The sequence below is a fragment of the Cuculus canorus genome, chromosome 24 (assembly GCF_017976375.1).
Source record: "Cuculus canorus isolate bCucCan1 chromosome 24, bCucCan1.pri, whole genome shotgun sequence".
Lineage (NCBI taxonomy): Eukaryota > Metazoa > Chordata > Aves > Cuculiformes > Cuculidae > Cuculus > Cuculus canorus.
This window is the reverse complement of record NC_071424.1, coordinates 4,434,205-4,460,672: the sequence shown is the minus strand read 5'-3', so window position 1 is coordinate 4,460,672 and position 26,468 is coordinate 4,434,205. Positions and strand designations below refer to the sequence as shown.

The following is a 26,468-nucleotide window of genomic DNA, read 5'->3' as shown; positions in this document are numbered from 1 at the left end:
GCCACCTCGCTCCGCCACTGGCGTAAGCCGCGCTCCGCCATTGGCGTAAGCCGCCCGCCCCGCCTTGCGCAAGACAAGCATTCTTCCCTCGCTACCGTTTGCGCTCTTTGCGTAGTGCGCCGCTGTCAAAGCGGAGCCATGTGCGCTGCGAGCCGGCTCTACCACTGCGTATTTTCCGTAAATGCCAGGGCTCCCCCAGCACGCATCCTCCCAACGCTTACGACCAGCTGCCCTATTCTCGAAGGCGAGCTGCGCCGCCGGCGTAAAGGCCTCGCGGCCGGGCGGAGGCGTGGTGGCGCTGTTTGCGTGGGGGTGAGCGATTCTGGAAGGCGCATTACGTTATTTGCGTGGCGGGAGCCAAGTGGTATTAAGGCGGGGGGAGGCGGTGGCTCTTACGCCGTTTGCGTAACGTGCCCCAAGATGGCGTCGCGGTCGTCGTCGTTGGCCGGAGCGGTAGCAGCGGCGGAGCGGCTGGAAGTGAAGGGAGGGATGAGGCGGGCGAAAGGCGGCAGCGCGTAGCGGGCCTCGAGGGACACAAGAGAGGAGACAGAGAGAGACTGTGGCGGGGAGGCGGCCCCCTCTCCGCCCCCGCCGTCCTTCCCCCCCTGCAGGCCCCGCCGCCCCTGGGAGCGGAGGATGATGAAGCTCAAGTCCAACCAGACGCGCACCTACGACGGGGACGGCTACAAAAAGCGGGCGGCCTGCCTCTGCTTCCGCAGCGAGAGCGAGGAGGAGGTGAGGGAGGCGGGCATCGCCCCCCGGGCCCCCTCGCCCCGGGGGTTTCATTGCTGGGGGGGGTTCAGCATCGCTGGGGACTCACAGAATCGTGTCAGGGGGTTGGGTTTGTGCCTAAAGGTAGAGGGGCTACACAGGACAACCCAGACAGGGGTTTGGGGGCTCCTCCAGGAGGAAAATCCTGAGGAAAGGGTTGAGAGTGACTCCGAGAAGCGTTTACACAGCTCTGGTTTGGCTTCCGCAGCCTGGTCTGTGCTCCGCAACTGAAGACAGCGGAAAACGGAGTGCTGGCTGGGAAGCTTTTAACATAAAATCATAGCATGGATTGGGTTGGAAGGGATCTCAAGCCCATCCAGTTCCATCCCCGTGCTGTCAGCTGCTCTGGCCATCACCTTTGCACGAATAAGGGGGGGATTTTTCAGCCCAGCCTGCTCCCATCTGCCTCCTGAGCAAGGAAAGGAAAATATGTTTCCTAAACCATCATGAAATCATGGAATTGTTTGGGTTGAAGGAGACCTTAAAGTCCAAGCCCTTGCCGTGCGCAGGGACACCTGCCACTGCATTAGGGTGCTCAATACTCCATCCAGCCTGGCCTTGAAATTTGATGTTTGCCCCCCTGGCTTTATTTCACAAGGGAAAAAAATGCCGAGAGTGGGGTGGTGGAAGAGTCTGGTTTGTGGCACAGATGGGGATTTGGTGGTGGAGTGGAGCCACCACTCTGGCAGAACTTCAGTCCAGCACATCACATGAGATGGGAGAGGAAACCTGACCTTGGATTTATAAAAAGAAACTGGGATAAAAGGGGACTGATGGAGTGCCAGGAGCTGCTGTCCAGAGAGGCTTGGGAGGAAGTGGGAATTAAAGGTAGATCGGTTGGTTTGAGAACAGCCCTCTTGAAAGTGATTATGTTGTCCATGAGGAGGAACTTACTCAGATGTGCAATTTTTCACTATTCTTTTTTAATATCTTCTCCTCACAGGCTTGAGGGATTCCTGCAGCCTAGCCTGCCCTGTTGTTTTTTGCTTCTTCTGGAGTTAGGGATACTTAATTCCATTTACTGGTTCCTGAGTTGCTGTGCTAATGTCTTTGTTCTCCTGATTATCATATTTGTAGCTACAGAAAATTGGAAGGGAATGCAGACGGTTCACTGGAGGAAAGTGAATTAGCATAGAGTTCAGTTATTATTTAACATAGTGAAGGAGGGTTGACAAACCCTTTGTAGCTATGCTGTCATGGTGAAGGGTGTCAACATTTCCAGCATAAACGGTCTGAAACGGAAACAGTTTGTGTTTTGGTGAAGTGTTCCTCCTAGCTGCTCCTTCCCACGGACTTTTAGGAGATGTATGATACTGTGAGCTAACGATGAAGAAGAACGTGATGGTGTTGTGTAATGATAGCGGGACTGATCAGCCTGGGTGGTTGAAGGCGTCCGAGTTTCCTGATGCAGTTTTGCGCAATTGGTGGGGCCAGTATGGCAATTCTTCTCAAGAATTGGGTGCTTGACCAGGTTTGATTACAGCATGGTTGAAGATGGAAATACGCTTTTAACAGCTACCCAATGCATTCAGCTTCTGACTGGTGGTTGGTGGTGTCTGACTGGTCCAGCAGCCGCGGTTTTTACATCTGGGTGGTGGGAACCAGTGTCTGGAACTCTTGCAGTGTCAGTGACACAAGGGTTCATTAAAGTGGCAGTTCTACAGTATTGACCCGAAAGGGTTGAAGAAGAGAAAGTAAACTCATTCTAGAATTATAGAATGGTTTGGTTTGGAAGGGACCTTAAAGCCCACCCAGTTCCACCCCCTGCCATGGGCAGGGACACCTCCCACTGGATCAGGGGCTCCAAGCCCCATCCAGCTTGGCCTCGAACCCCTCCAGGGATGGGGCAGCCACCACTGCTCTGGGCAATCTGGGCCAGGGCCTCCCCACCCTCACAGCAAAACATGTTTCCCTCAGATCTCATCTCAATCTCCCCTCTTTTAGCTGAAAACCAGTCCCCCTCGTCCCATCCCTGCCCTCCCTGATCAAGAGCGCCTCCTCAGCTCTCCTGGAGCCCCCTCTAAGTACTGGAAGTTCTAGGGGCAGTCTCACTTGTGAGTGATTTCTGACAGGGTCAGTTAAGCTGGTTAGGTTTGTTTAAGGTTGAACTTTAAAGCCGTTGTAATGTCAGGGCTGTGTCTGTGTTGCGTTTTGCAGCAGTGGATTGGAAATCTCATTTAATTTAAACTGGTACAATTTCAGGCTTTAGTTTCTAGGCAAGACCTAGAGTAGTAAAATTTGTTTCCACTTTCCAAGGTGGGAGTTGAGGTAGTTGCCTCCTTGCACATTGGTGTTCCCGTGGGTCTGATACGGAGGCGGCAAGTGAAGCACTGGAAAACTCTTGTATCAGGGCAGTAGAAGCTCTCAGTTGAGCTTTGATCATTGTTGGTGTTTGGCCTCACCTCTGCTGTTGCTGGTGAAATCAGGTGGGTTGTTGTACCCTGTGACACCTTGAGGAGCACTAATTGTGTTGTAAGTGCTGCAGCATGGGATGGAGACTGATTTCCTCAAGTACACGCATGTGCATGCCGTTTTGTAAGCGAGCCACAGAAATAGTGAAGCAATGAATTCCAGTTCTGTTTTATTTTGAATCGGCCTCCTGAGGACATCACGCAGCCCTTAAAACCCTTTATTTATTGATGTTGTCTATGTATTTAAAGCAGAGCTGGAGCACTGTCCTGTGTTCCCATTTATTTACCTGCTGCCGTAGCCAGGCATGAGGTGGGCTTTTCCACAGGTGCATTTGGGAAGGTTATTCCCAACTCACACCAGTCCTTACTCCTAACACCTGCGTGGCAGAACAGTCTCCTTTAAGACTTTATAGTTTAACCTGCCTGTGAAAGATTTCTTGTCTTTTTCTCTTGGTGAACAATACAATTTTGTTGTGCTACTGCTATATTTTATTATTGATTGCTTGTATTTAAATGGGAATTGAGATCTATTTAAAAGAACTCTCAGGGCAGGGGGGGAAGCCAGAAGTTGTGTTAGTTAAAGCTCTATTAGCAGGTTACTGTTTAAAAAGAAAAGAAAGGCATGTTTTGATAAATAATTTAAACCTGCTGTATTAAAGTATTAGGTTTTTTTTCTAGGACTGGCTGTTTCTGGTCACTGTTTCTCTTAAGATTTTTAGATCTTGGCTCTCACATTTCTTCATTTCCTGCTATGAATTAAAAAAAAACAAACAGTTTTTCTCCCTTTTCGACCCCCTAATTAGTTCCTGAATTAAACAACTTTGACAATGAAAAAGAAAAGAAAAGAAAAATTCCATTTACACTTACAGAGGAGGCAGCATTTATTCTCTTTAGGTGTTTACCCCTGACTCGACTCATTGTTTTAATTTTCTTTAAAGTCTTGGTAATCTATAGAGAATGCTACCACAGGAGTGTCTTTGCTCAGTCCTGCTATTTGTGAATAAAAAGGCTAATACTTTGTATCTTTTCTAGTTTTTAAGTGATTTATTTTTCCTTATGCTGCTTGAGGTTGCACATTTTCTGTATTCCATTGGGAAGCCTCTACTTTTGGACATGAAAGAAGCTCTGGAACACTATCGGAAGCTGGAACATTGACTGAAAAGCCACCTTTGTTTCATATTCATTTAAAAAGCAGTACAGGGAGAATTGATTTAAACATGAATCTCAAACAGAGCAAAAAATAAGTTTCTTAATTGTGCTGCGTGGAGCAGTCTGTGTGTGTTGCTCAGCAAACAGCAAAGGGAGAGCAGGGAATCAACAGGATTAATTCAAAGCAAGTGTGAACAGACTTCAAAGGACCCTTCGGCAGCCGAACGCCAGGACTCTACTATTTTTGTCTTTTCCAGGGGAGTGAACTCCCTTGATATTTGCTGCTTCTGCGGAAGCGGGGATGGGGAGCGTGTGGATTGAGACATTCCCAGTCTGGTGTTACCTCTGTTTTGTTGCTTGTGATGTCATTGCCTCTCAATATTGCTGTTATGGGGTTATTTATAAATAAGACAAGTGGGTTTTTGTGTAGACCGGCTGTTTCAATGAGGAAATGTTCCAGAAAAATTCACTAATATCTTACTATTCTGAAGCAGATGGGAGCCTGCTCGGTGGCAGCATCTCTGTGTTATATTTTAACAGCAATAAAAGGAACCGTTTGGCTTTAAGTCCCGCGCTGGTGTAGCTGCAGGTTTAAGCATGCCGGCATTGTTTCTGGTGAAAGGACAAGCTGCTCGTTACCAACTGGTATTTTTAAGGACTTTTTGGAGGAAATGCTTCGGGAAGAATAGGATCCAGGATTGGTCGCCTTTTCTTAATTGTGAATGAAGCTTTAACTTGAGAGGAGAAAGCAGAACTTTCACACAGCGGCCGGGGAGCTCTGCCCTCTGTGAGCGTGCCAAGCCGGTCACCAAAAGCTACGTTTGTGTAGCCCCACAACAGGACAGTCATTTGAATGCAAACGAACCTTTTTCTTCTTGCTTCTCCTGTGTCAGTTTTAAGCCAGGCTATGGTGTAACACAGCGGTTCTTAAATTTTAACTGTAGGCTGCGTTGATGATCACACAGTGTTCCTGGACCGTCCTTTGTGCGCTTGCTTCCATATAAAAAGAATAATAGCTAAAACCACTTGGAGTATTCCACTGTTGGGATGTAAAAGGAGCCCAGCATCATATGATCATCGTACTTTCCATGGAATATAGCCTCAGAATCTCTGTTCTGATGGCTCGGCTTGGCTCTGTGTGTTCCTTTCAGTTACACAAAAGGGTTGTGGTTGAAACCAAATAGATTTCTCCCTGTTTGTTGCTAAGACATTTCTGCATCTCCAGTAGGATAAAGGGCAGTTTAGGAATAGCACTTTTGCTCGTGCTTTTCCTGTCCCTCTCCACTGTGCTTTTTCTCCAAGAGTAAGAGTATAGACCCCTTCAAAACCTAGCTTTCATCTTAAAAAGTGTTTTCTAGCCTTTTCATAAATGCTTTTACAAGCAATCCACATCTCCTGTACTTCTCCAAAGTACAAAAGAATTAAAATTGTTGAATTTTCACTTGGAAGCTCTGTAAGCCATTGTGAAACGGAGGGATTGAGTCCATTTAGTTCTGCAGCAGCTCAGGGAAAGTGATGGACAGGGAAAGAGGAGGGAGTGTGCTCCAGCCCTAGGTTGGTTGAGAGGGATCCAACAGTGGCGGCTGCCATCTCTTCTCTGCGTAACACTTCTCTGAAACCCCTTTCTTCTTGAATTCGTTTATTGCCTGACCAGAGCTGTTTTTCTTGCCTTTCTCTCCTTGCTCTGTGTCCCATCCCACCCCCTTTTTTTTAACCTCACGATCGATTCTTTGCCTCTGTTCATCTCTACACCCTTCAGACAAGCTACCGAAGTGTGGAGGCAGGTGTGAGTAGTTGAGGGTGTACCGTGCTGGGACTACTGCCAAGGAACTTCATCTTTCCATGGGTGGTCTTTCAAGGTCTGGAAGAACGATGCTTTCCCTTCTCAGCCAAAGGAAAATGATAATATGCTTGGATTTTATCTTTTTTTTTCTTTTTTTAAATAGGGAAAATTATCCAGGCTTGCAGATCTGTGATGGGATTGGCCAGAAAAATCAGATCGAACAAAATTAAGAAACTCAGTTCTACCTTATGATTAGTAAACATCAATGTTCAGATGCTGTATATTCTGTCAAGCAATTAGGAGGCAGGTACTGGGTTTCTTTAAACAGCGGTCCTTTTCTGGTCTAACTGGGATGCTTGACTGCACAGAGGAGTCAAGCATCTTTCAATTTTTGCCCACGTTTATATCAGAGTTTGTGTCTCTGTAGCTGTCTTTGTTTTGCAGTGGATAATGCACAGTAACTCTTTGTTCTCAGAAATTTCATGTTAACGTGAAATTCAGAGCGATACAATTACCTTCTGGGTGGGTATTCTTAAGATGCTTCGGATGGTTTGAATGTTATTTTGATTCATATTGACTTGAGTGGTTACTTTTTCTTGTGTAAATAACATTGATGTAACTACTTATATTTGCAAAGCTTCTCCAGTTTTCATGGCTGTAGGGTTTTTGCGTGCTTTGTTTTATGAATAAGACTCATTAATCAAAACAGTAAGCATATACGCATGCAGCTACTGACACCCAGAGTCATTTGGTCTGTGTAAAAAGACCAAAATACTCCCTTCGTTTTGTTTTTTTCCCCTTAGGAAAAAAAGGCAGTTTAAAAGCTAGCATTCCTTTTGGAAAAAGTCTGCCTGGACAAGTTGTGTAAGTACCAAACAGCCAACAAGCTGGCTTTGACAGGCAGCAATAGGTTATCAGTTTGAGGTCTTTCCCTTTGAGTGCCTCTTTATCAGCCCTTTGCTGCAGCACCTAGTGCCGGCTGGGTCCAGCTCTTCGGCTGTTGTCTCTGTCCCATCCCTGCTGCGAAAGGCACAGCACAGATAACTTTTGTGGTTGTCTAAAGCATAATTTTGATGGAGGGAGAGGATGCCGGACCGTGTTCTTCTTGGGTAAGGCATGCAGTCACTCTAAAGTCACAAGAAAACTGGAGCAACAGTGATGTGACCCTTGGTATTTTGAAGCCCGAGTCACAGTGCAGTATGTGTTGGACTCGATGATCCAGTGGGTCCTTTCCAACCTAGAGATTCTATGAGTCTATGTGATGATTTATTATCGTTATTCTAAGAACTAGCCTAAAAGCCAACAGAATTCTTTCTTTTTTCCTTTATGGTTGTGGTACCGTAGGTGCGATCCACGTGCTTGAAAATAACTTGACTTTCTTCCAGTTTCCCTCTTGCCTCTTTCAAGACTTACACCTTCGCCTTCCAGCTTCCTGTCATTAATATCCCACTCCCAGGTTCCAGGTACTGTGTTGTAGGTGAAATCCCGTTGTGCCACAGAGCGAGGTGTGGGTGTGTGCAGAAATAACACTTGTTTGAGGAGGTGTATGCTGCTGAGGAGCAGTAATGCTGCTGTGAGGATGTGCTGTTATGATCAGGAGAGGATTTTTCTATGCCTTCCTGTTGCGGTTGTGTTCTTGTCTCAGCTGAAGCCCTCGTCGTGTTTGAAGCTGGCCTTGCTGACCGCAGGCTGTGCTTGTTACTACTGCTGTGTGTTAACTTCGTGACATGCCCCGAAAAGTGAGAGAGTGGAGAAGCCTCCTGTGAGTCTTGACTGGCTTGTTTAGACCATCCTGCGTTAGTCGTTTGGCTAAATGCATGTTCTCTTGTGGTGTAGTTGAGGTTGTGTTTCTGCTGGTTAAATGAGATTGATTTTTTGCATGGCTCTGCTAACTCCAATGTCTCTTTTCCCCTCCTACTCCCTTCTTGTTGGCGTAAGCTCTTCTTTGAGCTCAAGGGTGGTTTGATGTAGTTGAATCGAGATCCCAGCTTTGTCAGATAGCAAAGTGTTAAGTAACAACAATATATTGGAATTGTGAGAACATTTGTTAACTTTGAGCACAGCATAAAAGGTCTTTATTATGCTGGACACAGAGCTGCACCGGCTGCCGTGTCCTGCCTGGTCACAGGGCAGGGCGGAGAGCCGTTAGTACAGCTCGACTCCCAACTCCTGAACACAGAGACTCTTCTTAAACCGAAACTTTCAAACAAAGACAGATTGTACGGGCCGGAATCACTGAAATCAGCCATCTCCACTGGCCTCACTGCAGCACCTTACGAGACCTATTCTATCCTTGCAGTCTATGTTCTGATAAGTAATTCTGAAGTGTGAAAGGAGTTTAAATGTTGAGAGGTTTGTGCTTTAGTCGCTGTGCAAAATACGTGAGTTTGTGGCTTAATATGGGTAGAAAATGTGACAGAGTGCAGAGGCTGTCTCAGTAGCCGGTAGCTATAGGCTGGCTGCTGGCCGCAGAATGCCGGCTGGACCAAACCCCACGTATTTAACATCATCTCTGCTGTTTCCTATTGAGTCTGCCAGCTTGGTTGTCCTTAGGCTGGCGCGTGTGGGTAGGACTGTCTCTTCCTGGAAGGTTCGCAGCTCATTTTCTAATAGCGTTGTAGCTCAGCATCCAATAATGCTGTAGCCTTGTTGGTTTTTGCCGTCGTGCTTCTGCAGAGCCTCTTTCTAAGAACTGTGTTCCTTATGGCGCAGCTACTCCTGGTTTGTTTATGGTGGTGGTTGTCTAAATCCACCACAGCATGAAAACATAGGAATCCCTCAGTCTCGTCTCTGTTAACTGAGAGTTAATTCCGTGCCTTATTTTGGTTGCCCAGTTTTGGCTTTGTAGAACGCTGTTATTTCTTGGAGGAAAAAAACCCTGATGTGAATACAACAGATCTGTTTGTAGTTAGGTAGTGGTAAGGTCGGTATTGTGTATCAGGGACTTCCAGATTTATCCTGGTGACAAACTCTTTTCCCCTTTTCCCATGGAGCTCCTAGCTCGGCGTGTGGCGGGCCAGGCGGCCTAGATGTCTCCATGTGTTTCCTGTCTCCTCCAAGGAAAACTGGTAGGCTGCTCTGGATTTGTTTGGGTTGTTTTGTTTGTTTGATTGCAGGCTGCTTTGAAGGTTACTTACTATGGGGGCTGCGATCTAGTGCTGTTTAGGAGCCTCTCCTGTAGGCTTCAGACTTTGCTTATTTTCCTAACCGTTCTCTTACTTCATTGATTGTGGGAGAGCTGCTTAAGGGCTGCCCTGTGTGGTGCCAGAGAGGCTTGCGTTGCTCGTTGCTCTTTTCCCTGGTTTGGAATGACATAATTGTCATTCAAATGCTGGAAAACAGAACTTGGCCGTGCGGTGGGATACCTGCAAGTGCTTTTCCAAAAGGCCGCAAGACTTGGCTGCAAAATGTGCTCCCAGAAACCCTGGTAGGTCAAGAGCCTCAGCAGCCATCTTATAACAAACACAATTGTCTGGCAAGAATAAAATGTAAATGTCAGCCTTCCTTCGTGTTTTGACCTTGTTTAAAAGGGGAAAAGTAGTAATTTGTGGTGTATTCTTTTTATGACTGTTTTAATTAAAATCTCCTCTTTAGTTTTGGTGGTGCAATTCCTTCCCTCAACCCCAACAGTCAATTGAATGTTTTTATGTAAGAAAGAAGTTAATGAACAAAAATGTAGGTGTCAAGGACATAGGAGCTGCCAAGTGGTCCTTTAAGGAAAAAAACCTGTACTCTTTATTTTATAGAATTCAGCAGTGTTGGAAAACATTCGGTCTAATTGAGCAATTAACATTTTTGTCATCCTGTGTTGTAAATGAAGGTTTAATTTCTCTTCTCTGTTTGGCTTTTTGGGGTAAGTTGGCCTTCTGCTACATCAGGTTTCTTCTGAAACTTAGAGAATACTTCTGACCTCGTCATGGCAGAAGTACAAACTATTACATCCCTCATCCGCAGCCTGCTCAGCTGGTATCTTTGCTTCCCCAGGTGTTTTGTGTTCACCCATCCCACTATCGGAGAGGAAAAGTTTGTGCTGGAGAATGATTTCTTATCTTGGAGACAGCGTTCGAGCTGTCCCACCCAAATATGAATTGGTTTCAGCGAGAGGTGTGCTTTCAGCAACTCTCATTTTGCTGGCGGTGGGGCATTTTGTAAAATACTGGACTAGTGTTGCCTTGTGAAAATACAGATTTGGATGTTAGAGTCCTTTTACTTGATCCCTTTGAATGGATTGCATGTATTGGGATGCAGGACTTCTTTAGCCGTGTGGTTTTTTACAAGCAACAGCATCTCGCCCTCTTTTTGGCTGAGGCCCCTTTGTCTGGGGAGCACTCACTGGTAGCAATATCCTGTTTAAAGCTGTTGTAAAAGAATGACCTCTTAGGGCATGTTTCCTCCTCTCCCTTGATAGGATTTCCTTTTTATTAAACAGGAAATAGTCCGATTGCATAAAAGTGTGAGAATGACAGGGTTTTCCTTCCCACCGAGAGCTGTTCATGTTAATTCTATTCAGAAAACTCTCAACAGCCAGAGCAGCTGAAGTTAATTTACTTTGCCCAAAACTGCTGTTTACACCTCAAAGTTCCTACTAGTGTGCTCTAAAGCATTGTCTTAGCCTGAGCAGTCCAGCAGGCTTTCCTGCATGGGGATTTTCTTAGCAGGTACCTTTTTTCCCAAGCAGAAGGTAGGAGTTCAGTGGCACGCAGTGTGCTGTGCTGAGTTTCAGAACCTTTTTTAATCTTTGATTTTTCCCTTTGACTCGGAATCGAAGTGGGAATGGACAAAGATGATGCTTCGTTACTCGGCAAGAAAATGTCTACTTGAAACGTCTGTTGCTCTTCTTTTAACTCTGTCGTCAGAGTCACCTGCTGACCTGAAGTTGGAAATTCCAGTCCAAGCACTCCTGTCTATAATATCCGTAATGAGTCAGGACGAAGAGAAAGTCCATGATCAGAGGCACAGGTCAGCGGAGTGCGCTGCATGCCAAGCCTGCGGGGACTGAGGACTGGCAAACCAGACGTGGTTGCCAGTGATGGCCTTCGCTTTGCAGCCTACAGTGCTTGGCTGTGATCCCGAGCCTGGAGGGCTCAGTGGATGGAGGAAGTCAGGGTTCCCTGTTTAGGCATGGCTTACTGATGGTGTTCTACATGGATTGGATGTCTAGGGGAAAGGAATTCCGTCTTCCTCTTGAAGAAGGCCAAGCACCGTGGGATGTTACTATAAAATAAATGCCATTCCATTGCAACCTCAGCCAGAGGATGCGTCAAGTGGTGAGCATCTCCGGTAGGAAACTGCAGAATGTAGGCAGCCCATTCAGCTCAGTTTGTTTCTAATATGGATTGTAACTGCCTTAAATCAGGAGACAGACTGGGGAGTGCTCAGGGGTTGAAATGAGGCTGATTGACAAATGATCACAGAATCATAGAATGCTTTGTGTTAGAATGAACCTTTACAGATCATCCAGTTCAACCCCACCTGCAGGAGCAAGGACACCTTCCGCTGGTTCAGGTTGCTCAAAGCACCATCCAACCTGGGCTTAAACACCTCCAGGGATGGAGCAGCCATGACTTCCCTGGGCAACACAGGCCAGGGCCTCCCCGCCCTCATTGTGAAAAATGTCTTCCTTATATCCAGTCTAAACCTACACTTCCTTAGTTTAGAACTGTTCCCTGTCATCCTGTCCTGATCCAGAGCCCCTCCCCAGCTTTCCTGGAGCCCCTTTCAGCACTGGAAGTTGTTCTAAGGTCTCGCCAGAGCCTTCTCTTCTCCAGGCTGAACAACCCAACTCTCTCAGCCTGTCCTCGTAGCAGAGGTGCTCCAGCCCTTGGATCATCTCTGTGGCCGCCTCTGGACTAACTCCAACAATGATGTTTCTTCAGGCGTTGCAGGACTGAGATGTGGATTCTGACCAAAGCAGGAAGAGGAAGCTCTGAGGCGTCGCTGTTGACAGGATCCACAGAAAATAGCGGACACTTGAGAACGCCGAGTTTAATTCCAGGCTTAGGAAAGGTTAGACCAGCAGCTGCCAAAACGTTTTTCGTGACCCCTCTTCAGTTTCTGCTCTTAAGCTGTGCTCCTCTTGCTTTGAGAGCTGTTGTTTTGGACTCCAACTGATCTGTGTCTCCTCATCTTGGCATATCCCAGTCCCTTGGCCACCCTCTTTTTCCCTGTGCTGAGCAGTAGTAATCTGTGTGGCCATGGGAAATGACAAATTGCTGTGCTAGGTGGTCCATTGGTAGAGGAGAATCTTCAAAAGAGAAAAAGAACTGGAAAACCCTGGAAACCTTATGCCTGTTTTTGTTTCAGCAGTTTAATTTTGAATTCTGTAGGTAAGTTTCCTCTTGATAATTAGTGCAAATCTTTTCATATCCTACTGGTAAATCAACATTTGCACAGTAAAGCCTGGGATTTTATCATCTCGCACAGTTTAACTTTGAAATGTCTGATTGAAACTGTTACAGCTGGCCTGTAACCTAATTGGACTGGTATGTTGGAAAGTTTCTGGAGCAAGTCGCTGTGGCTCTGCGCTTTGTGCCAGGGAAATGATGAAGTATAGCACGATGACTCTAATGAACGAGCTTTGTTTGGAGAGCAGAAAAACAGTATTAATTTTGTTTTTAGTTTCCATCTCTGCTCACGGATGTATCACAAGTAGATTTAATAAGCACAGTGTCTTGGTATTCTTTGGGGAAATTTTTGGCCAGTTGAGATTGTTAGTTAGTGTTTTGTTTCCAGAAGATGAGAAAACAAAAACTGAACTCATACAGAGCAGAATTACGCTGCGATGAAATGTGTTTCAAGAAAACCTGCCACCAAACATGCTTGTGAAAAATTACTCCTGTGAAAACAGATGAACCATTTTCCTCATTTAAGAAATTCTGTCATTCTCTGCAGCCTTTCTCTAGGGTTTTGAAGTGATTTAATGTAGGCTTATCTTTAGTCTTTATCTCACTGAACAACCTCGTCTAAACCAAAAGGAACCAAGTGCTGACTCCAGCACTGAGCTCTGTGGTGCGTGCTGCGTAAGAGGCAGCAGGCAGGGAAGTTGAAAATCTTTCTTAAATGTATCTGCACGTAAGGCAAGCTGAAAGAGACAAGATTGAGATGAGATTTTAGGAAAAATTGTTTTCCTGTGAGGGTGGGGAGGCCCTGGCCCTGGTTGCCCAGAGCAGTGGTGGCTGCCCCATCCCTGGAGATGTTCAAGGCCAGCTTGGATGGGGCTTGGAGCCCCTGATCCAGTGGGAGGTGTCCCTGCCCATGGCAGGGGGTGGAACTGGATGGGCTTTGAGGTCCCTTCCAACCTGAACCATTCCATGAGTCTGTGAAGTATTGTAACTGGCAGTTAATCAATGTGTGTATATCATTAGTGTCACTGTAGAGACAGGCAAGGCTTAAGGTCCCGGTAAAATTAAATCAAACTACTTCTGTAAAGGGTTAAGGTGCTGAGCAGCTTCTGTGCTGGATTCTGTTGTAGTATGATGTGCATCCCAAGCGGTCAGGACTACATAGTGAGGTTGAGTACAGCAGTGGCCTCTTCCAGTGTAAGTATTGTGAGACTGGATTAAACAGCAAACCATGATGTGGTATGCAGAGGCATAACTTATTCTGTGATGTGTTGGAGCAGAGAGGAGGTAATGACCGAAGTAATTTGGTGTGTTGGAGTGCTCGGTGTCACTGATATTGTAGCTTGCGCGGCTATCTGGAAGGGACTAAGTGAAGAGTATTTTCTAGGACTCTTGTTGGATTGGTCATGTTTGGTGTGTGAGAGGTGCAAAGACAACTTTTCCTCTTCAGCTGGGCTTTGAAAAAGAACATTACCATGAGTTTTCCCATCAGCTGTGCTCTGCTCTCCACAGGTGCTGCTGGTGAGCAGTAGTCGCCATCCTGATCGATGGATTGTCCCTGGGGGTGGCATGGAGCCCGAGGAGGAGCCCAACGTGGCTGCTGTGCGAGAAGTCTGCGAAGAGGTGAGTGTTTGACGAGAACAGAGCTCCTGGCACTTTGCTGCTGGTTCTTGGCCAAGGCTCTGGGAATCTGTTTTTATCACTTTTGCATCTTTTCCTTAAAGTGAAGAGGAATATAGGGTCACCGGTGATAATCCACGTCATGTGTCGGAGGGAATCCCGAGTCCTAAATAAAGATAGTGTAGGAATGCAGTTAAGGCCCTTGGAATGAACTTTTCCTCGCCTGATACTTTAACTGAAAATAAGTAAAATTAAGCTGTAGTCATTGCGATACATTTGATGAGTCTCTCCATTTTGTATTCTCTGTATGAGGAACAATTTCTTAAGAGAACTTCAAAAACAAGCTGTGCCTTTGTGGAGCTATCACATGCTTGGGCAGAAGGTAGAAATAAGACCTCATGAGCCACTAAGGACACCCCAAGTACAGGGACCTCAGTACATCTTGGTCATTATATATTTTGAGTTTTATGTGAATAAGAGAAATTGATCTCCAGCAACACTTCCTAATGTGTTCATGATTCTGAGTTTTTGAGAAGGCACATTCTTCTCTTAAAGCTGGAAGAACAGTTTTGTTCTTCGTAAGGTATTTAAAGCCAGCAAATAGTGGTTGACTGCATTGTATGTAAAATCTGTCTTTAGAATTCACTTCTGGATATTATCCAACTGGAGAGATGGTTGGGTTCATAAATGATTAAATGATTATATATGGGTGACCAAGTAGGTTCACAATTACATAAGGCAGGACTGCAAATGCTTTACAGAGGGTTATAAATCTTTGCGCTGCAGAACAGAAATTAGGAGCTGCTGATGGGTCTTGGGAGGAAGCTTCTCCAGGAGTTGCTGTATTTAATTATTGGTGTATGAAGGTTTTTCTCTGAAGCATTTTGAAGTACCTGCTGCTGTCTAACAAAATGCTGAGTATCTGGGCCTCTGGACTGATCTGATGTGGCAGTTCCCAAGTTGTTTGTTTCTCTTTGGATGTTTTTATAATCTAGCTGTTTGTCAGAAAGATATGAAAGATTATACTGTCAAAGTTTATATTTTCAACAGCCTCAGGGTCCCTTTGGTACTGGGATTGCTGCTTGCAAACTCTGTTTCCAGCCTGTAGTACAGCTCCTGCTTTTTTAGTAGCTGGGCGATTTTTCAAGCACATTACAAGCCAAAGGACATTTAACGAGAACAATAGAAATATTTGAGCTGCAGACTCCTGCTTTACAACCCCATCGTTATTAATAATTAAGTTATTTGATACAGAAGTCAAAGGTTTATTCAGGAGATGCATGGCTTCGCCTTTCAAATCCTTAAAATAAATCTGGATCGACCCTCCATTCCTTGGGCAATGCAGCGCCTTGGAAGCGTCGCTCTCTTTCCATGACAGCTCGGTGGCTGAAAGGAAGCCTTGGCACGGGCTCAGTCTGCAGCGAAGGAACTGGTTTGGGCTGGCTGAGATAATCCCCTCTCGCTCAGCTGGTGTTCCCTCGCTCACGTGGATCGGTGCCGAGTGGGAATGTAATTCAAACTGTGGCAGCCTGGCAAGGGTGAGTCATTCCCAGCAAAGCACCTATCTGCTCGTCAAACAGTAAACATCCAAAGCTCTAAAAGCGGCAGGATGACCCCAAGAGCACAGAGTCGTGTGTGGTGGGAATGCAGGGTGGAAGCAGGATGCCCCCAACGGCTCCCTCCACGCCACCAGGCAATGTGATGGGAACGCAGGGTGGAAAGCAAGATCACCCTGATGGCTCCCTCCACGCCACCAGGCAATGTGTGATGGGAATGCAGGGTGGGAATCTGAGGTGGAGCTCTTGGATGCTGTCACAATGAAGGCTTTCTCTGCAGAAGAGCAGCCTGTTGTGTATGAAATTACTTGAGCACTTCTGCAGCTAACTATGAGGCTTGCTGGTGCGGGTGGAAATCGCAGACGAGCTTGTAGGTGTGCAAGGCCTTCCCCAAATAGATTTGCATGCAGAATTATGATGTACATCAGCTGTCTTGAGCTCAGCAAGCTGTTTATTGTGGAACGCTGTTGGGGATTGTTTGTTATATTACAGCTGTAATGCCTAAAAGTACTTGTGCACCCCGTTTCCCAGCTTGTGCTGTTGATTTGGCAGAGGAGGTGGTTTAGGAGACTGCTGGGCAGCTGGTGTGCGTGCGGGCTGGGAATCCTTGCTCATCCTTTCATGTGAATCGAAGCTTTTTGTGGGTCGGTTGTAGCTGGTGCCGATTTGTGTGTAGGTGTGAAGTCTGCTTCTCTCCTGGGACAGGCGCGTCTGTCCTTCGCCAGGCAGCGAGAGGTGAGCTGAGCAGGTAGGGTATGCTGCTTCTGCTGGGAGAGGGATGGTCTGGTTCCCTCTGTGTTAATAAACTCAAAGCAATTTTTATCCTAAAAGAAGGTGGTTTGTGTGCTGTGCAAAGTTATGGAAGACATTTTGTGGACTTAGTATGCTTTTTCCATTTTAATAAGAGACAGTTGGAAGAGCTGGAAGGGCTCGTTCTCCTCTCTGTTGCTTGTGGGCTTTGAAGATGACAATAGGCTGTTTTTTCTCAATTCATTGGGTTTTTTGTGTGGTATGCATTTGCTTTTTAAAATATGCTTCCCTAAACTCTAAACAAAGATTTTTAACTTCTGCAGTCACTGTTCTAATTTTACCACGTATGTGTTTGAGTTTATCCATGTTATTGCTGGAATAGTTGTCATATAAAGCCTGATTTTTCCCTCTTTCTGAGTCTCCAAATTTGAGAAGACTGTTCTGAAATGCAATGTTGATTCCGAGTGAAAACTGTCACCCTTCTGTCCCAGTTTGAGTTGAAGTCCTTGTCCTAGTTTGAAGTAGTCCTTATCTATATTTATCTGTACTAGCAGAAGTATTAAAGTAGACAGGTACCAACACTTGTCACGCTTGCTGTTGTCTGCATAAAATTTGAAGTGACTTGAGTTCTCAGGCATTGTTTTTAGGCATGGAGGCAGTAGACAAGCACGCTGGCTCCAAATGAGAGCAGCCCTTTCAGAATAAATCCACTTACTTCTGATAGATTGTTGAAAAAAATGGTGTAGTTGGTCCTGCGCAGCTGCAAACTCGTAAGTTTTGAGCTTCACCTTCTAGAAGAACAGTGTGTCCTTCTAAAACAGTCTTTAGCACCAATGTAGTATATTTTTCGCATCTTTACTCTTAGATTTTTTTTTGCTGTTGCGTTCTCTCACCAAAATGAATTTTCTGTTAGGGATAAGGGTTTTTTTTTATGGGTGTGAGCAACTGGTGAAGAACATGTTTTAGAAATAGATGCCTTAAATTAAACATATCATAGAGCAACTTTGAAAAAAGCCTCCACACTCATCTGTTACACCCAAAGGCATTTCATTTTGCACTTAGAGCATCTTTCATATCCTGACCTTTAAATACTCAGTAAATGTCAAGTCCTGTACAATTACGGGAGTGTTAGTTGTGGTTTCTTCATGGGAATCCAAAGCCAGAGAAGTTGTGCTTGATCTGTGATCAAACGTGCAATTGATGCCAATAGCAAAGAGTCCATCGTGATATGATTGTACGTTGGTCTGGTTTCTATACCTCTTTTTTTGTTTCTTTTTCCCTCTTAAACACGCTTTATAAATGATCTTTCCTGTTTGGTGTGTTTTGTTAGTGATTTACAGTATGAATATTCCTTCAGTGCTAAAATAGGAAGGCTTTTCAAGTATTGCAAGGACCATGGATGAATGACTGAGGTGATGACCTTGAGCTCTTGCGAGATTTAGTAACATTCAGTGCAAATAGTAGACCAAGTTCACTGCCGTCTGTTACCCTGTGTGCTCAAACTGCATCAAAGTGAGTGCAGCGTCTTAAAGTTCTTGGCTCTGTCACTGGATTTCATTTCTGTTGCACAAATGTAAAAGCAAATATTGGTTGTAATACAGTAAAGAATGAGATGAAAAAGCGTAACCCTCTCTGAGACGCAGCAGAGACAGCAGGAACGCTTGCCTGGCAGGTCTGTAGTGGGTGTCTTTAGAACTTGTCTAAGCTAGCAGTCATGGGTGTGATTTACTCCCTTCAGTATTAGAGCAAAGATTCCGGCATTTTACCACGTTTCCCTTGCCCAGCAGTAATCTGTAGTAGACATAGGCTTTGAGCCTAATAGAGCAAAGTAAAATAGCTGAAATTCCAACCCACATTTTACTTAGCTCAGATGGAAGGAAATAAAAGCTGTCCCTAGGAACAGATGGTGTTGCTGCAGGCTGCTTTTTGCATCTGACCCGAACTTATTTTCAGCTTTGAAACCTGAACCTGCTGTTCTTGGATGTCTTCAGTAGTTTTTCTTTATTAAAACAAGTTGTTCCATGAGCGGCAGAACTAGTAAAGCTTCATTTCCTCTGGATTTTTGTTCCTTGTCCTGGGTGCTTGGCCCGCCCCTTGGGGCGCGCGGCAGCGGTGTGAAGTCCTGGGCTGTTTTGGGGCAGCTGGCTGTGACACCGATGCAGTCTTGTAGAGCTCTTTTTTCTTCCGATGAGGAGCACCTCAGGCACTGGATGCTGCTCTGGGTCTGGGTCTGCAGAGCAGTGGAAAGAAAAGCTCATTTTTAAGCTCTACCTGCCCTCTTTTATACCCGAGTGTTTCTCTTTCTGGGGAATGCTGCCGTTGGATTGATTTGCTTTGTTTTCACACCTGTGGGTGGAACAGTTGGTGCTGGTGCTCTCCTACTCCTTGTTGACAGGTTTAACAGCATCCCCCTAGGAGGAGGATTGCAGCCCGGGCTCTGTGTGCAGCACTTCCAATGCTTGGCAGGGAACATGTGCCCGAATAAATCGTGCTGCCTCTGCCAGACACTGTGGCCCACGAGGGTGGAGGATTCTCAATCCATTTACTACCGAGGAGAAAATTCCCAAGTCATCTGGTGCAAATTAAGAGTTAGATTCAGCCCTGGATGATGCTGTGCCTGTGCTTTTAACTTTCCAAGAAAACGCTCATTGTCCTGCAGTGAAGATAAGCTGGGAAGGTGCCGAGAGGTTGGTCTGTAGGAAGGCAAGATGTCTGGAGCTTGCCCAGAGAGGAGCCTGGCAGTGGTGGTGCTCGTTATCTAGCTTGCTTCATTACTGATAACAGCTATAGATTATTTTCTCAGATGCCTTTGGCAACTTTTATGTTAGAATCTTGTGTGACACTGAATTCCACTTCCATTAAATGAAGTACATGCTTGCATGGAGACTGACTTTCCTCTTTGTGTGTGAATTAAGTGCTTTATCAAAAATAGGTGTATAATATCTGATCTGTCTGTGTTTGATGTACTATAGGTTGTCTTTAAAACCCACTCAGCCAGTCAGGTGGGATGAGAGCACCACTGGTCTCCGGGATGTAGTGGTTGATGGGCTTTGCAATTGTTGGTAAGGAATCTCTATAAAATCAGCCCAATATTTGTTTGAATCAAGCCGTTAATTTATGTCACCATTTACTGAGATATGTGGTAAATTGTTACATGAAGATAACCTTAGCATTTTTTTTGAGTTGTCTAATAATTCAGCATGGTTTCGCTACAGCGTGTGTTTGTGTTGGCATCACTTTTTGTGCCTTTGTGGGTGAATAAAACTAGGCAGAGTAGAGAAGGATGACTGTAGTGTGCAGGCAGAGCACTATTTCTGCCATTCTCTGTTTAACCAGAACAGAAGGAAGGGCTCCTTACCTGCCTGTATCACTGCAAGCACAGTTTTGGATCTGGGGATAAAGTGCTTAGAGGCTGGTTATGCAGTATCCATGCTTGGTTTCCAGGCTGGATAGTTGCCGGTAGATAAATTTGTTTCTAGTCAGGCTTGAGAGTTTGCTAAACCATCATGACACCATCCCTGGCTTTTGCTTCAGTGCGTGTGCAGGTGAGTGAGGAAAGGAGAAATTCAATAGCCTTCTCCAGGAGCAAGTGAAGGAAATCAGCACCTCTGCTCTCGTGAAACCAAACCTGGAGCCCTGTGTCCAGCTCTGGAGTCCTCAGCACAGGAAGGACATGAAGCTGTGGGAGCAAGTCCAGAGGAGGCCACAGAGATGATCCAAGGACTGGAGCACCTCCCGTACGAGGGCAGGCTGAGGAGAGTTGGGGTTGTTCAGCCTGGAGAAGAGAAGGCTCTGGGAAGACCTTAGAGCAGCTTCCAGTACTGAAAGGGTCTCCAGGAAAGCTGGGGAAGGGCTCTTGATGAGGGAGTGCAGGGATAGGACAAGGCGGAATGGTTTTCAGCTGCAAGAGGGGAGATTGAGATGAGATCTTAGGGAGAAATATTTTGCTGTGAGGGTAGGGAGGCCCTGGCCCAGGTTGCCCAGAGCAGTGGTGGCTGCCCCATCCCTGGAGGTGTTCAAGGCCAGGCTGGATGGAGCTTTGAGCAATCTGATCCAGTGGGAGGTGTCCCTGGGCATGACAGGTGGTGGAACTGGGTGGGCTTTAAGGTCCCTTCTAACTCAAACCTTTTCATGATTCTGTGATTTGCCTGAAATATTTGATTACACTTCACCTTTTAATATATTTATGTATGCATATTGTGAAGGTAGATGCCTTGTGTTCCTCTCTGTTATCACTGGCTGATGGTTATAGTTGGATACAAAACAAAAAAAATCCTGTTTGAGGCTGCTGAGGAGTTCTTTGAATGAAATTAATTTGGAGTGTTTGCCGTCCAGTTCACTTCTGAGAGAGATGAGTCCAGGTTAGCAGCAGCGGTTTTGCAGATGAAGTAAATCACTCATCCGCAAAGGTCAAACCAGTTATCTGTCCGAGGTACACTGGTGCGTGCAGACAGACGTACGTTGACCTTCATGGAATTGCTGTTGAACGCCAGAAATAGCTGTGTGGTTCATAGCCAGTGGTCCACCTATGGGCTGATGAGACAATAAACTCTGCATCCAAAACCAACATAAAAGATTCAGCAGAAAAGCTCCTTCCTAGAAGTAGGGGTCAGGGAGCACGTTACGGAAAGAGTTGTAGATTTCTGTGAATGCTTGTGGTAGAGGAGCTACAAATCCTTTCTCTTGGGGCAGTTCTGCAATAGCGAGGGGTGCTCTGTATGGTTTATCTGTGTGTGTTTGTTCAGTAGGCTGGGAGCTTAACCAGTAAGATCTTTTAAATCCTAAGAGTCCTTCCTTTCTAAAAGCTTGACTGTCCAGCTGGTCAGTAGCTGAACCAGCAGGAAACGGTGTTTCTCAGCTGCTCAGGATGGAGAATTTGTCTTATTAAATACTTAGTTGCCCTCACCCAAACATCTTTTTTGCTTTTATAAAGGAAGAAGCCTGCGATAATCAGTTCTCTGTGCCTCAGCTCTGGAGGGAAGAGCTGTTTCCTGAACTGTTTGTGTTCCAGCAGCCAGAGGTGGCAGCTGAGCTTACCTTCGAAACGTGGCTGGGTTGGGTACCAGATTGTGTGTGGTGCTTCAAACCAGTTAAGTCATGGAGCAAGATTTTATCTTGGCCGTAGCACTTGAGTTCCAACCCTTTACAGTCGTAAAAAGAAGGGAATGTAAATTCTTGGGGGAAAAAAGGAGGTCTAGAGGCAGGAGAGGTGCCCTCGCACCTCTCTTGCTGCGATGTGGTGGAACCTGTGTGTTGGCATTTTGCAGTCATGCAAGAGAGCAGAGGTGAGAAAGCGCTTTGAGAAACCAACTGAGCCACAGCAGTAAATGGATGTATAAAAAGTGACAGCACATCAGGTACAGGGAGTAGAGCCTCAGTAGCATTCAAATAGAAGACAAAACTGCTGCTTAGATCTTCTCTTGATCTGCGTCTGGGCTTGATTCAAAAGTCATCTTTCAACGTGCATCTGCACTTTATGCTCTATCAGAAATAGCCTTGTTCTGTTGGGGAGGCTGTGTTACAACATCGAAAGTATTTTGTGTTTATATTAGCTTGCTTCAAACGTCTGTGGGCCAGCCCTAAAATACCTGGTGGTTGTCATATTGCTTTGATGGTGTAGGTGGGTGTCTTATACTCACTTTAAAGGTATTTTCCTAAGCTGTAATTTTAAAGAGTTAAAACTGCTAAACCCGAAAGCAGATTTAATCCATGCTTAGACCATAAGAGGAGGTTCTGGGCAGTCAGAGTGTGTTCGTATGCAACGAGTAACTCATCAAATAATTATTTTCAGATTGAATCCAAAATAGGTGGAATACAGGAAAATTAGAAACCGTTCCTGTGAATGCACCCAGAGTTAGAGCTCACAATGTGTTTGTGTCATTTGTCTTGTAACCAGGTTTTTTTCAGGTTTACAGAGTTTTACAGCATTTGTTTCCTGTTCTGAAGGAACCACTGCTGCACAAGTAAGGAAATGTGTACTGACGTATTGTTAACGCGTGTTTTTTTTCTCTTTGAACTTTTCATAGGCTGGAGTGAAAGGGACGTTAGGAAGATTAGTGGGAATTTTTGAGGTAAGTTTTGAAATTTTGGTGCAAAAAATTGTCATGGAGTGAAAATCACTTTCTAGTCTCTTGTGAAGTAACTAAATAACTTGTTTGAAGGGAAACTTAAAACTCATTTAAATGCCGATCCTTTCAGTGAGATTGATCATCTGCAATTTCTACTTTGTTTGAAATCAGGAGTGATAAGCCAGTACAGCAGAGGATATTCCAGTGCCCTCGCACCTCTCTTGCTGCGATGTGGTGGAACCTGTGTGGTGACACCGATGCAGAGCCAACAGGCACTGGACACAGCTCTCTGTACAGTAGTTTTGTCACTGAGTATTTCAGAGTTGTGTGAAATAGATATAAATCTTCCCTGTAGTTCTTTTCCAACCAAGGAACTGATTTATAAGCATATCCATCCACCAAAGACTGTCCTACAGATTAAGAACTAGATTTTTTGGCTACAATCCCTATTAATGCTTTCAGACCTCTCATTTATAATGCAACAACTTTTAATAGCTGAGAACAAACTAATGTGAGAGAAACAGCAGGAAAGGTACCGCAGCATCCTAGTGAGGCAGCCTGCAACTTGTAGTCGCCATGTGCCCACCTGCCTTTTCTCCCTTGGCTAATTTGTTGTTCTGTTCCTTTTGCCTTCCAGAATCGGGACAGGAAACACAGGACATATGTTTACGTACTTATTGTCACAGAAGTGTTGGAAGACTGGGAGGACTCTGTCAATATTGGTAAGTTCTGTGTGCTTGCCAGTGTTGACATGTTTGTCCGCATCAAACTAGTTAGCTTTAGCATCCCTCTAGGAGCTGGAATCCTCGTGAGAGTGGGCAAGAAAAGTTGCAGTGATGTGTCCTTTAGTTGCTTGGGAACAAAAACTGTGGTCAAAATGATGTTTTTGTTGTCACCTCTGTGGCCCGAGAGGAGTTAATTCAGCTGTACAACTGCCTCTACACTGATTTTTTATTTAGTTCTTGTACTTTATGGAACTCAGCAAAGAGCGTGAAGAGCTGTCCTTTCTAAGACTGGAAGAAAATGTATCTAGGGATTGCAGTTTAATCGTTAATCATAGAATTATGGAATGGTTTTGGTGGGAAGGGGCTCTAAAGCCCACCCAGTCCCACCCCCTACCATAGGTAGGGACACCTCCCACTGGATCAGGGGCTCCAAGCCCCATCCAACCTGGCCTTGGACATTTCCAGGGATGGGGCAGCCACCACTGCTCTGGTAACCTGGGCCTCTCCACTCTCACAGGGAACCATTTCTTCCTAAGTTCTCATCACAATCTCCCCTCTTTCAGCTTAAAACTGTTCCCCTCATTCTATCCCTGCACTCCCCACTGTGTTTTGAAATCTCTGCATTTAAATTGGATTCCTAAATGAGAGCGAGCCTACTGTTCTGCATGATGGTTGTCCATAGCAGTGTACCACCTGGAACTTGACTTTCCTCAGGCTGAGTACGGAAGAGATTTTCTAAGAAGAGTGAGAAATTAGTGCTGCCAACCAAAAATTGAAGGGCACTTGCAGATTGATGGAAATTGGGTAGTGATAGGTGTGTATCGTGGTGCATTGTCTTAAAATGAGTACCCAACTGAATAGAAATTGCAGAAATAGCAAAATAAATGTGGAGTTTCTTTCAAATTGGGAAATACAAGGAGAGTTTGTTTGGGCAGCAAATGTGCTGCCCTAAACAATTACTTCTGGTGGGGATAGAGAAGCCATCAGTGGAGTGTTTGGTGGGTTTCAAGATTGGAGAAGATTGAGAGAAAACTTTCCAGTGTCTTTTGAACTGAATTTGCAAGAGAGTGAAATTATTCCTGCAGTATTAGTGCATGTGATAATGATTGAATCATAGAATAGAATCATAGAATAATAGAAGTAAGTTGGTTTGGAAGGGACCTTAAAGATCATCCAGTTCCAAGCCCCTGGTCATGGGCAGGGACACCTCCCACTGGATCAGGCTGCCCAAGGCCCATCCAACCTGGCCTTGAACACCTCCAGGGATGGGGCAGCCACAGCTTCCCTGGGCAACCTGTTCCAGTGTCTCACCACTCATGGTGAAGAAATTCTTCCTTGTGTCCAGTCTAACTCTGCCCCTCTCCAGTTTATAGCCATTCCCCCTCGTCCTATCCCCACAAGTCTTTGTGAACAGCCCCTCTCTAGCTTTCCTGTAGCCCCTTTAGGTACTGGAATGTCACTATAAGGTCTCCTCAGAGCCTTCCCTTCTCCAGGCTGAACAACCCCAACTCTCTCAGCCTGTCCTCGTACGGGAGGTGCTCGAGCTCTCGCATCATCCTTGTAGCCTCCTCTCAACCTGTTCCAACAGCTCCATCTCCTTCTTATGTTGAGGGTTCCAGAACTGGACATGACACTCCAGATGAGGTCTCACAAGAGAGGAATAGAGGGGCAGAATCCCCTCCCTCCCTGCTGGCCATGCTGCTTCAGATGCAGCCCAGGACACGGTTGGTTTCTGGGCTGCGAGCGCATGTTGTGGCTCTTGTCGAGCTTCTCCTCCCCCAGCACCCCAAGTCCTTCTCCTCAGGGCAGCTCTCAATCACATCATCTCCCATCCTGTACTGAAATTGGGGGTTACCCTGACCCCCAGATATTGAAAGCTAATTGACAGAAATGTTTAAGCATTATTTGACTTTGAAAAGGATAACAACGTTTTGTTCCATCGACTGAATTTTCTTTTTGCTCACAGGAAGGAAAAGGGAATGGTTCAAGATAGAAGACGCCATCAAAGTTCTGCAGTATCATAAACCGGTGCAGGCCTCGTATTTTGAAACCTTGAGGCAAGGTTGTCTGGCAAACAACGGCACTCCCGTCATGACCACGACATACTCCGGGAGCTCTGTGTCTGACATCAGATGACTGAAGACAACCTGAGGAGAGAAATTTTGCAAAACAGACTGAAACCTGGATTTCCCTGCCCCCTCCCCTTTTTCACATGCCTCCTCTCTCAGACAAGGCATGGGCAGCAGCCTGTGGCAGAGCAAGTGTTCAGAGTGCTGCAATTTAGTGCAAGGTGGGATTTTTTTTTTTTGTTGTTGGCTTTTTTTTTTGCTTTTTTTGGATATGTATTTTGTAAAATACATTTTGTGCATGAAGTGCCCCTTTCCCGTTACACTGCTTCCATGGCCTGGCTAGCGAGGCTGCCAGTTTTGCCTCTGCCTTGTGTTCTGAAGTGTCCCATTTGTGTCATCCCGGCCATAGCCACTTTTCTTTTTTTTTTTTTTTTAATTAAAAGACTTCAAATGTGAGATCAGCTCTTCAAGTCTTAGTCTGTACTGTAAGGTGCTGTTCAGACCTGCGTGGTGGTCACTTTCAGCGCATACATATGAACTTTTTTTAGGTGGAGAATCTAACATTTTAATTTTGCGGGAATTTTTTTTTTAATCTTGGTCTGCTTCTGAAGAGAAGGGTTCATAATTAATCTGTTTGCCTTTTGTTCTTTTATTTTTTAAAAAAAAATACACGTTCTGTGACAGTGCTGGTGGCTGGGCCAGTTTATTCCCCGTACAGTATCTCTTGACTTAGTGCAGTGACACTTGAAGTTGAGGGCAGAGTTTTGATCACCTGCAGACATCCCTGCTGCTCCGTTGCTTCTCCTACAGCTTCTGCCAATGTTTCTGCATTTACATCCGTATGAAACAAACAAACAAAAAAAAAAAGGAGTTGGTCTTTTAACACTTGGCCAAAAATAAATAGCCTGAGAAACGCTACGATAGAAAAAGAATTTCATTGTCTCTGGTAGGAATCAGGGATTCAGAGTAGGGTCAAAGTCTTGACAAACTGGAGCGTTCATCACCAATGCTGTCCCGCTGATCCTGCTGCGCTCTGCTGATGTCTCTTCTTGTCCACATGCCTTATTCCGTACTGAACTGGATACTTGTAATTTGTGCTAAAGCATCGGATTGTACTTCCTGAGTGTTTACTGCACGAACCCTCGGTGGGATAATCGCAAGTGGCCCTGAAAAGAAGTCCTGGGGGGCAAGCTCAGGTGTTTGGTCTCTTGTCCTGTGGTTCTGC

General features: G+C 45.5%; 1 protein-coding gene across 3 annotated transcripts; it reads left to right on the top strand.

Moving 5' to 3' along the window:
- Positions 1 to 389: 389 nt before the first annotated feature.
- On the top strand, positions 390 to 26,468 carry NUDT3 (nudix hydrolase 3). 3 transcript variants are annotated; one of them, XM_009567324.2, is made up of 5 exons: positions 390 to 735; positions 13,968 to 14,078; positions 22,408 to 22,452; positions 23,087 to 23,171; positions 25,141 to 26,468. In XM_009567324.2, exons 1-5 carry the CDS (start codon positions 637 to 639, stop codon positions 25,308 to 25,310), a joined length of 510 nt encoding a protein of 169 aa, XP_009565619.1. In that variant the 5' UTR covers positions 390 to 636; the 3' UTR covers positions 25,311 to 26,468. The 3 variants fall into 3 exon arrangements, with proteins under 3 accessions (XP_009565619.1, XP_053943386.1, XP_053943385.1); XM_054087411.1 differs by lacking the exon at positions 390 to 735 and adding an exon at positions 9,129 to 9,182; XM_054087410.1 differs by lacking the exon at positions 390 to 735 and adding an exon at positions 11,992 to 12,120.